Source organism: Gymnoscopelus microlampas (genome assembly GCF_963454915.1).
Source record: "Gymnoscopelus microlampas genome assembly, chromosome: 20".
Classification (NCBI taxonomy): Eukaryota; Metazoa; Chordata; class Actinopteri; order Myctophiformes; family Myctophidae; genus Gymnoscopelus; species Gymnoscopelus microlampas.
Genome location: NC_139957.1, coordinates 35,760,280 through 35,772,549, shown reverse-complemented (window position 1 = coordinate 35,772,549; position 12,270 = coordinate 35,760,280). Strand labels below are relative to the sequence as shown.

At 41.9% G+C, this 12,270-nt stretch overlaps 1 protein-coding gene across 1 annotated transcript; it reads left to right on the top strand.

Moving 5' to 3' along the window:
- Positions 1 to 2,228: 2,228 nt before the first annotated feature.
- LOC311036113 (cytosolic 5'-nucleotidase 1A-like) lies at positions 2,229 to 9,262 on the top strand (the record flags this gene model as incomplete). The annotated part of the gene is made up of 6 exons (XM_084044635.1): positions 2,229 to 2,411; positions 5,182 to 5,349; positions 5,513 to 5,642; positions 6,201 to 6,323; positions 6,977 to 7,161; positions 8,918 to 9,262. The coding sequence occupies 6 exons, from the start codon at positions 2,229 to 2,231 to the stop codon at positions 9,260 to 9,262; spliced, it is 1,134 nt and encodes a 377-aa protein (XP_083900761.1).
- Positions 9,263 to 12,270: the final 3,008 nt, after the last annotated feature.

Genomic DNA, 12,270 nt, shown 5'->3' with positions numbered 1-12,270 from the left:
GGAGTTGACCAAGACATTGCCAGTACAAAACTCTCCATCCCTAGGCGTAGACCCAGAAGACAGGTTGCTGCCGCTACAGTCCTGTACAACATGCACACCCCCCACTGCCCTGTGGCCCTCCGGGATATACGTCAAACGGCGAACCACCCGCCTGTGCACAGCCACACCAGAACATGCTCTCAGCCTCCCAGGCTCCAATACACGCACATTGGACAGAACCTTTCTCCACACTGCTGTCCGGGTATGGAACAGCCTACCGGAGCATGTAGTTGATTCCATCACAGACAATGGCCTTCAAGCCTTTAAACGCAGAGTTCATAGACATAGATCTCCTGACCACCCCTCACACTGACTGTTGAGCTGCAGTGAACTGTATGATTGGCCAATGGATACATTATCTTACCTGGCTATTGTTCACAATTGCATCTAATATATATTTTTTACTTATAAAAATGACATACACTGTATGTACATACACACATGTATCACTCAATACACTCTAACATCATTAATCCCCAGGCCACGAAATGGCATACTATACCTCTAATTGTTTATTTTACATCTGGTGCAATATGGGGGTCAAACGTCCAAGGTCAAAAGGGTTAATTATTGATTAACACATTGTATGTGTCTTCTGATCTATTCATCGTACAAAGACTGAATGGATTTGAAACTACGCACACCTCTAGTTTGCCTTATTTATTGGTCTGTCATTATGCACTTAGCTTTACCCCACAAGCAACAAATAGGCAATGTGATATTATTCTTTAGCTCCCTTTGGATGAGACCTAGTATGAATCCTTAATATATTCCTGTTGGAAACCAGTTATATTATAAATGTCTGTCTGTTTGTTGCGATAAAAGCCATCACAGACATCGTAATCCACTTACACACTTCAAAGCAAAACGTATACCATCATGTTCTTTTTTTTCCTGCGTCGCCCTGTTAGTCTTTCAGATTTACAGAATGTTCAGTGATCTACAAATTCAGTGCCTGCGGTCTCCCAGCAGCCAGTCAGATCCTGGGGCCAGGCAGGAACGGCCAGTCTGCAGCTTCCACCGTTGCCTGGCAACTGTGGCTGCTGCTCTATAATTCTACCCATGGAGGGAGCCTGCAGGTGCTTGTATGATAAGAAGTCATCAGTAAAAGCACAGGGAGAGCAAATGACCCAGGACAGCATTCATTTCTCACACTAGTAAACACTCGTGAGGAGAAGGCTTGCGGTAGATGAATTATACTAGTACTGCATGTGCAGTAAAAACATGTTGGAACATGAAAAATGGCCACTTTCTGTATGTGTGACCTTCCGACACACAAGGAAAGAGCATTACTTCTATATCTCGATGTGCAAAATATCAAGCACCACCCCCACTATCATGTGTGCTCAGCCGTGAATGAATTACAAGCAACGCGTCAGAGTGTGTCATAAAAATCGAGTAAGATTAACCCATATGGGTCCATTCCTACACTCTCTCTGAGTCAAATTAACACTGAGGATATTGCAGTGGAGTATCTGCCCTGCAGGATGCTGGGGTGAACATGTTCAGCCACATGCATCCACCTTGACACACAGACCTTTACACTGGGGCACATAAACGTCTGGCTGTCACATTGATTGCATTGCACACAGCAACGGTGCAATGCAATCAGGTGCGGTGGAGTAAACGGGCAAAGACAGGGTTAAACATAGGGAGGATGCAGACCGGCTTTAAATAAATAAATACATGAGTGTCGACTATGAGAGACGGAAGAGTGAGAGACGGACGTATACAGGGAAACGCAGGCGTAGAAACCAAAGATAACGTAAGATAAGCGAGGGAATCCCGGAAGCGTGATCAAACAGGAGCATCTCTATCAACAGCTTGCACGCCGCCTTCCTCTGTGTCTCTCTCCATCCCTCCATCCCTCCATCTCTCTCTCTCCATCCCGCAACATCTCAATACCGCCCCCGCTCCCCACCGAGTGTTTGGCTGAGCGGCTCTGCAGTGGCTGGTGTTCTCATCTCATCTCCTGAGTGCCCTGGGCTGAATGAGGGTGTAAGGACTCACTCAGCTGGCACTGTGCGCGTGTGTGTGTGTGTGTGGGAGAGAGAGAGAGAGAGAGAGAGAGAGAGAGAGAGAGAGAGAGAGAGAGAGAGAGAGAGAGAGAGAGAGAGAGAGAGACGCTTTTGATTTAACTGTGAAGTAGATCCCGCAGAGGGGGACACGCTGGGACACACTGGGACTCCATGTGGACAAAAGACCACGGTGACAGCGAGTGGAAGAGGAAGATGAGTCTCAGCGGTGATCAAACCACAGTGACCACCGTCACTGGGAAGGACTTGGCCAGAAACGGCAGCACCAGCCGAGGTCTCCGGGGAGATGCTAAGCCCGCGTCGACGCCGTCTACACCCACTAGGAAACCAAAAACCGTGAGTATAAACCTGCGTGATGAGTTATGGGTACACAGTAGAAAGCTCAGTGTTAGTTTCACTGAGTGTAAACATTTGTCTTTAAGGATCTCTTTATTTATTAGCGTGTTTTCCACCAATTTCACAAACTTGTCTTACCGTAATAAGCAACAATCTGGGTTATTTTAAATGAATAGAACATTACTTTAACCAATCTGTATGGTAGAATATTTGAATATAATATAACTACACATCTGCAGTATTTGGAGGTGGTCTCCCTACTCTATCACTGAGAAATATGGACCCAGGACACCTACATGTTAATAATGTCAATAAAGTTATTTGAAGCAGATGGCACACCGCATTATGCCATCTTTATTGCAGTTCTGACATCATTGCAATTAAAACGTATGCATCGTAGAAACATAAAACGTATGCATCGTAGCTTTAAAATTAAGCCTATATCAAAGCTGGTGACTGACTCGTGTCAAGGAATTCTGTATCTGTAGTTGTTGAGGCAAACGGTGGCGGAGACACTTCAGTTCACGTTATAAGATAGAAGTTTAATACGTGAGCTCATGGGAGAACACTAAACAGGTTGATGGTGAAGTAGTTCTCAGTGGAGAGCAGGTGCATAAGGCTAAGCTATATACAAAGATAAGATCAGTGGTGGAAAGTAACTAAGTACATGTTCTCAGGTACTGCACTTAAGTACAATTTTTTTGTGTGCGTGTGTGTGTGTAGTATAATAATGGATAACTGCGCTAAGTACTATGACAACAGGTACAACGGGTAGTCGGGTGCAACGGATACTACGGGTACTACGGGGTATTGCATAACTGGAGGGGTATGCAATACGGGCATCATTACCAGTGGGCATCGGCCTAGAAATACAATACAATTTCTACCATAACTCTGCCACACTTGTGTTTGTTTGATTGATTGATCGATTGAATACTTTATTTAGACGTTTGCAGAGAAAAAGCACATGGAAGTACAGTTTACAATACAAGGTCAACTAAAATGGATTGCACAGGAAAGCCACAATGGCTTGTTTCAAATGGGATCCTCACGTACTCAATTCAGGGAGACATTAAAAAACAGACAGATAGACACTACTATGCACTACTATGTGTACTATTTTCTTGTGTGTACTTCCAGTTATTTGCCCCTCACTGCAATCCTTGGTGTTGGCGTTACTTTTCCATTATATATTGTCTGTGTACTGCACACAAAAAGAAGAACACTGAATCATGTGGATCTCAGGATCCACATGGGAACGGTGTGGCTCCAATGTAGACTTTGTGTGACTATAGCCTGTGACGTCAGTCCTCTATAACGTCAGTTGTCTAAATGTGACATATCTATGACATATGGCAAGGTTTCAGACTGATCCAAAACCCATTGACTTCCATAATAACATGCACACCCTCATATAAACGGCTAGTCTCCTGCAGAGCCATGCCATAAAAAGAGATCCAGGATGTCTATACAGTGTCTATAACAGAACTGTCTGATCCTGACCGGGTACGCCAAAGATCATTTGAATTCAGATAACACCAAATACAAGTTATCATCCATTCTGCAGTGAATGTTTGTTTGAACAGTCACTAAATGGTAAATTTGTATAGTGCTTTTATCCAAAGCGCTTTACATAGATTGTGCATTACATTCACCCACACATGGCAGAGGAAACCATGCAAGGCACCAACATGCTCATCGGGAGCAATTAGGGGTTCAGCGTCTTGCTCAAGGACACTTCGACACTAACTCTGGGGGACCCCACCAGCCCGGGATCGAACTGGGAACCTTGCGTTTTCCAGTTCACTCTACCCGGCCACTGTATCCCTGAGCCACTGCCGCCCCAGTCACTACAATCTACAGAAGTCTCCAATGAACTGTTCAACCTTTCCAGATGCTGGGTCAAAGCCCACCTTCATTCAATCACTTTGCAATCACTTTACAATCACTTTGCAATCACCAAAGTCGTATGGCAGAAAGAACCCATGCTGGGAATAAATATACCATAGTATATATTGTATTGTGAAGGCCTCTTGAATAAGTGTGCTTTTGACCTTGGGATGCTTTCAAGAGACCTGGATGAACTGGACAAACCTATTGATGAGGAAAAACTGTCTATCCCAAGCAATCAGAAATGAAGACAAAAAAAGGAAAAACTGGAAAAGCTCTCTAGAGAGATTCAAGTAATGAAGTAAGTAATGAACAGAGATTTAAAAAATGGTGCGAGACGGGGAGGAACCCCAAACATAGCCCCAAAAGGCGATCTGCTGCACTCCTTTTTAGTCTGTTTTACAGATAATAAATGTATTTGCAAGAAAACTAAAGATTTTGACAGGAACATGAGTGAGCATGAGTACACAAGAATTCTGTCCTAAATGATAAAAGACAGATCTAGGTCTGATCTCTTAAAAATAATCATACAGTGACAAAACATTGACTCAACTCAATGGTGTATTCAATGATTCAAGATTAAAACATACAATTATGTAAAAGCTGCAAATGGATGGAGATATAGAATTCTCTATTTGATTTGATGGAAAAACTGCACCCAAAACTCATCTGTTGTTGTGCTATTACTATTTGTAGCCCCTGCTGTTCAAAGTGTGTATGCACATCCCTGGTTTATGGCCTTCTCTTCCAGTCGTTTTGAAATTGTTTGAAAATGTTTTAAATTCTCACCTATAATTATAATGCCTCTAAATAGGGATGCCAGGTTGAAAGTGGATGTTTGTTAGGAGTATCGATCAGTTTGTTCTCTTTCATCTTGCAGCCCAAACCAGAGAATGCAATCACCATTGCCGTGTCGTCACAAGTGCTCTTCAACATGGAGAAAGAAAAACAGATCTACGAGCTGCAGGGCATGGAGGAATATAATCACTACCAGATGGAACACGAGACGGAACCCTTTAGTCCTGGACCAGCTTTCTCTTTTGTAGAGGTATGAGACCACACACACACACACACACACACACACACACACACACACACACACACACACACACACACACACACACACACACACACACACACACACACACACACACACACACACACACACACACACACACAATTGAATACTAATGTCTTTGGTCGTGTTCCAGGCTCTGGAGGCAGTGAATGCTCGACTGCGAGAGCTCTACCCCGAGAGTGAGGAGCTCTTTGATGTCGTGCTTGTGACTAGCAACCACGCATATGTGGGCCTCAGACTCATCAACTCCATCAACCACTACAGTGAGTGACAGGTGCACACACGCACATGCACACGCGCACACACACACACGCGCGCACACACACACACACACGCGCGCGCGAGCGTACGCACACACGCACACACGCACACACTGCCAAACAGAAAATAGTCTCAAACGAATTACAACAGTTGACACTGAAGTAAGCAAGGGCAGGCATAGAATGCAAGAATATCGAATACGGAAATCACTTGGTTTCACTCTAGTTTGGAAGGTTTGGATGCATCTTCTTGAAATAGATGGTAAAATAGTGTGCAGACTGCAGAGATAATTTTATTCAGCCTGATTTAATCAGTAATGCCTTGATCTGGTAAATTAATTTAATGGTGCTTTGCAATGGAGTAGTTACCACTTAATAAAAAATATGTTTTATTTAGAAAACAATCAATATTTTCGAAACATTTTAGAAATGTATTGAATATTTTCACCTATTACCACATGTTCAGGGTCCTGTCAGTTATGCTGCGCTGATGGCCTTATTTTGTGGTTACACATACATTACAGATCAAGCTAATTTCTTCCTTCATCTTCAACTCTGCAGATCTATTCATTGAGCGCTTCTGTATGACCGGAGGCAACAGTCCTATCGGCTACTTAAAGGCCTACCACACAAACCTATACCTGTCATCTGACCCAATCAAAGTCCGAGAAGCAATTGAGGAAGGTAAGTGCCCAGACAGAAACATCTAATACCACTGAGAGCAGAATGAGAAATAATATTGACAAAAGATGGATTATTAGTATTACCCTATTTAGGCTATGAGTTTCTTGCTAAAACCTGTTTAACAATGTTTAACATGATCTGATTTGCAAAACTGATAAACACTGTCTCTATTAAAGGTAGGGTAAGTGATTTTCCTTTGTTAAAATAAGTGTTAAATAGCTCTATATTCTGATAGTACTCGTTGCAACAGAGTGTTTGTTCAGTAACAGGGGTCTCCCTGTCTCTCCAGCTCGTTAGTAAACAGAAAATGCATTTTCAGTCCGGGATCCCAATCTTATCCAATCAGGAGAGAGAACTCACACAGGATACAGGATAAACAAGTGAATTTGGAAGTGATGACTCAAAGAAATGAGAAGACAAAATTGGAACTGGAACTCTATCAATACTGATACTGCTGATTGGCTGAAATTTGGCCACCCACCTGAAAAAGTATTTTCTGTTTATTAAAGAGCTGGAGAGACCCCTGTTACTGAACAAACAATCTACAGCAACGATTGCTATCAGAATAAAGTGCTTTAACCTTTTAACAAGAAACCTTTTGTTTTAACCAAAAAATATCACTTACCCTACCTTTAACTGATTATCTGCACCAGGAATAGCAGCTGCCACCATGTTTACACCAGGGAAGATGACGATAGTGTCACAGACCCAGCTGCGTGTGGCCTTCGATGGCGATGCGGTTCTCTTCTCTGATGAGTCTGAACAGATCTACAAGGCCCAAGGCCTCGAAAAGTTCTTTGAGCACGAGAAGACACATGAGAACCGCCCACTTGACCATGTACGTATGTCCACAGGAACACATGTATCATAGACATAGTCTAACCACTCTATTCTTAGTGAAACTGACCTGAATTGCAACTGTACTTGGACTTATTTTTTTCATCTAAACCAAATCTATTTGCCAAAAATAGCTCAAAGATCTGCTATTTTTGGCTAATGTTCCCCCCAGAATATAGATGCTGGGGTTCAAGTGATTAAATAACCAAATCAACTAGTGCAACTGAATCAGAGGATGAATTGTGTAAAGAATTGAGAATAGGGTGATTGTTTAAGTATAAGTACCTCTTCTACAGTTTGAGTAGACAAAAACTCTACCAGCTTGCCTCCTTCCTTACAATGTGGGGCTGAAGGTAACCTCACATCATGGTTTCTGTTTACTGCTCAGTGCTCATACTGCATCCAGTAATTTCCACACACATGCACAGAGCCGTATCTGCTCTAGATCGGATCTGCAGTGCAGTCTGCAAACTGAATTGATCCCAGTCAGCTGTATAGGGGCCAGCTGTCTAGAACACACAGACCAAGTATGTAGGCCTAAGTATGTCCCCACAAAAGTAAACTAATCAGCACAGCTCACGCTGCCATATGCGTACGGCACCAATTACCGAACAGATGACGCCGCCACATGCATACAGCACCAATCACAGAACAGCTCACACAAACACAAAACTCAGCTGATGCTTACAGCAGGACACTAATCTCACATTAGCATGTTACACATCATTGGTGATGTGTAGGTATTGTTCAACATAACCTAACCTACTGTAATATTGTATGGGCTAGTACCTATCCTTCTTGTCTCCATGAATTATTTATACTACAAAAAAGGTTTACCATAAATTATTTATACTACAAAAAAAGTTTGTCAGATTAGCCACAAATTCTAGTCCACGGGAGCCTTCCTCACTCCAATCATGTCTATTCGTATATAAAACTAAATACCAATACACCCACCACCCAGATCATTTCAAACTGCATTTCCAGACAAATTCTAGCTTTCACCCATATCCAACTAGGCAAGCAAACCAACTATGTCCCACTATGTACCACCAATAGGGGGCAGTTCACCATCAAGTACAAAGGAGTTTCATTATGGAATGCCCATTTCAGTTTGGTGGCTACCACATCCTCCCTACCTACCTATAAAAGAAGCCTAATAAGTAAATCAAACACCCAAATGGAAAACTAGACCAGCTTCCAAATCATTTAATCCTTATATTCACACGAATATGTAACAGCATAATTGTTTTGCTTTGTTCAATACTTTTTGTTTTTGTTTTGTTTTGTTTTGTCTCGTCTCTTCTGCCTTCAGTCTTGTACTTTTATATTATCAGTTGTCCTATACCCTTTATCATAGGTATATGTATATACTTTTTATATTTTCTTTTTTGTTTTTTGTTTTTTTCTGTTCATCTTTGCTTTTAATATTAAATAACTCTTTCTCACATAAGCCCCCCAGGGTTTCTTCCCTCACCGGCACAACAACTATCACATAATGTTTCCCTCGGAAATAACTAACATGTCCTGTAAATGTATAAAAAAAATGTTGTGCAAATCAAATAAATCAAGACATACTGTACATGCATATCAATGTAGCCCAATGTTAAAGGATGAAATGAAATCAATACTCCCACTACAATGATACACTACTGCTAATTAATGTAGCTTACAGTCTGAAAGCCTTTTTAATTGCACAGGGAAGCCACATCGTTATTAGTCTCTGTGTCTTGTCTTGTTTTGTTTTATTTCTCCAGGGACCATTGAAGTGCTTCCTGGAGGCTTTAGGAAAGCTTCAGAAGAAGTTCTATGACAAAGGCCAGCGCTTGGAATGCCCCATTCGCACCTACCTGGTGACAGCTCGTAGTGCGGCCAGTTCAGGCGCCCGGGCGCTAAAAACTCTGCGGTCATGGGGTCTGGAGATCGATGAAGCCCTGTTGCTGGCAGGAGCCCCCAAGGGTCCCATGCTGGAGAAGATCAGGCCACACATCTTCTTCGACGATCAGATGTTCCACGTGGAAGGGGCAGTGGAGATGGGTACTGTGGCGTGCCACGTGCCCTATGGGATAGCTCAGAGGCGACCCCAAAAGAAACAAGAATAAACAAGGGAGTATTGTCAATGCTATAATGTCCCTTTTATGAAAGCCATAGGTTGTTAATTTACTGTTATTGTAATCTGTAAATCCTTGGATGACATTAGGTATTAACTAACAAATCACAGCATACAAATACAACGGTTTGTATGATATTGCTTGTATTGGTACATATTCTGTCCAAGAGGTTTGTTTACGCCCGTTTAACATTATGTATTTGTCCAAAACTGAAAAGCAATAAAAAGCATTAATCCCCCCAAAAAAGCAGGACATTATGAAAGCATTTCATTTGCGGCCATCATCATCATATCCTGGTTAAACAGTTGTTGAAGAAAAGGGAGATACTGATTTTCACATACATAATAAACTCCACAAAATGTCAAAAATTCATTACATTTACATGAATTCATTAATTTAATTATAAGATTTATCCAGGTAAATGCCATAATATAAATAATAATACTGAATCATATGGGACAGTCATCGGAGACAGTCACTGCTCCTTGCCTCCTTAGCAAAGTGATACTTTGACCTACTGCTTTGATAGCAGTAGGTCGGAGTGGCTGGGAGATGGATTGCTGAGGTGGAGGGCATCACCTACCATCAACTCCCAGTACTTTAACTGCCCAACCAAACCATACAACTCATATGGTTGGCGGTGCCCAGGATCAGCAACTTGTGGCCCCAAAGCCATGTTCTCTACAGACAAAGCTTCCCAGACACTGTGACTTTTTATTTATTTGAAATGTTTGTCTGTAATTTTGTCTAAGAGTGTCTAAGTTTCTCTGGAAATTATGTTGTTGATACTTTGCCTACTTGTTTGTTCTTTGGTTTTATTGTGGCTGATTGATTGTTGTCTTGAATGTATTGGACATTTAAAGTACGAGTCAAAAGTACAGATATATAAACATTATGCTTTATAATAAAAGTTATAAAGAAAGTGGTCATTTTTGGAGTCCCCGGTAAACATGTTAATTTGAATAGCCTCTGGTCCATTTGGTAAAAGTCAAGTAAACTCAAGTTTATCTTTTGGCCGTTAATCTACACACAATACAACCTCAAAACTAAAACATAGTTAGGAATTTGTGAAATCCTGCTATGAAATGAGAATTCTCTATCCTTCCTTCTGTCCTTCTGTCTTTCCTTCATGTGTCTCCTCAGTGTGCTGACCATTGATCTGAACTGGCACACGGGCAATGACCATAGACCCCTTAACAGACGACGTCACACTGATAAGAACCAGTATGCGTGCAACCAGTATGCGTGCAATGAAACCCATTCTATCAGGTCTCGCTAGGACGCGCCTCACTAGCCAACACACAAGGGGGTTGGGGTGCGCTGCGCAGCCCGAAATAACAGGTTGGGAATTGATTGCGTGAAACAATCACCTGTGCGTCCAGTCTCAATGTTAGTAAACAAATAATTGGTCTATTGGCATATGAGACAACGCCAATCTTTTACTTTCCCCAAATGTAACCTGTTTATTAGCAATTCTGTGAAGGGGAACGATGGGGACTGACTAATATAGAGCAGTGCCAGGGTTAATTGATTGGCAGGTGTTTCCAATTGTCTAATTGTACTCTCTCCCATGTATAGTAGCAATGCTGTAGCCTACCTGCTAATGCGTTTCTTCATGGTCATCATCGGCGCGTCATAACGTGATGGTAGTCATGGATGGTACAAGCCTCTTTTTATGCTGCATGCAACATAAAAACACTGACTAAAACATATTGGCCAAAGGGTGGCGCTATATCACTTGAAAATGTAAACATTGAACAGGCACAACCACTGCCTGGCTCCAGCCCCTGAATCGTTAGCCACGCCCATGTAAAAAAAAAGAAAAAGAAAAAAATAGAAACTATATGTAAAGTCAGGCTAATATGCAAATAACTCACAAGCATAACTGATAATGGGCCTATGTATTATCTTTGCCAGGCTATGGCTAAACATACATTGTTACACAATGTTTACATACAGACAGTGGTGGAAAAGGCACTTTTTTCTCAAGTAAAAGTATCAATACTGCAACGTAGAAATACGCTGTGGTATCAAAAATATACTTAATGTACAAAAGTAAAAGTACCCACAATGCAGAATGTATAAATGCATAAACACCTTTTGAAAATAGCAGATCTCCAGCTTGTAGATCGGCTATTTTCAAATGGCCGAAATGTATATAGGGCTGAATATATAGTATATTTTGTAATAATAATCTAAATCTACAAAGTAACTAGTAGCTAAAGTTTTCAAATGATTGTAGTGGAGTAAAAATATAATATTAGCATCTGAGATGTAATGAAGTAGAAGTAAAAGTATTGAAAATTGGAAATACTACAGCAAAGTAAAAATGCCTCAAAATTTTACTCAAGTACAGTAGCCTACTTGAGTACTTTCCAGTTTCCACCACTGAATATGGATACAAAAAAGTCAAACAATCTGGGAACCCATCGTTTCAGCTGCTGAGCTGGAGCTGTGTGTGTGTGTGTGTGTGTGTGTGTGTGTGTGTGTGTGTGTGTGTGCGCGTGTGGTGTGTGTGTGTGTGTGTGTGTGTGTGTGTGTGTGTGTGTGTGTGTGTGTGTGTGTGTGTGTGTGTGTGTGTGTGTGTGTGTGTGTGCGTGCGTGCGTGCGTGCGTGCGTGCGTGCGTGCGTGCGTGCGTGCGTGCGTGCGTGCGTGCGTTTGGGGGGGGGGGGGGGGGTCAGTACTGCCATCCCTACACACCTCGTTATGTGAGGATGACAAATACCCTCCATCCATAGTGTCTGTAGCCTTGGCATAACTATAGGCCTATACCTGAGGGCCACAAGTCCTGAAAGGTCTTTCTCTAAACTATATTTGTTTTTTGGTTCCTTTTTCATTTGATTAGGTATGTTTATGTTTATGTTTAGTTCCTTTTGATTATTCTTTTGACTGTGAGCCCACTCTGAAGTCACTGGCTTTTTAATAAAACCCATAAAAAGGCTGAACATCCGTTCTTGGGAGATGGAAAGAGCGTAGTCCCACTTTAACATGTTGCCTA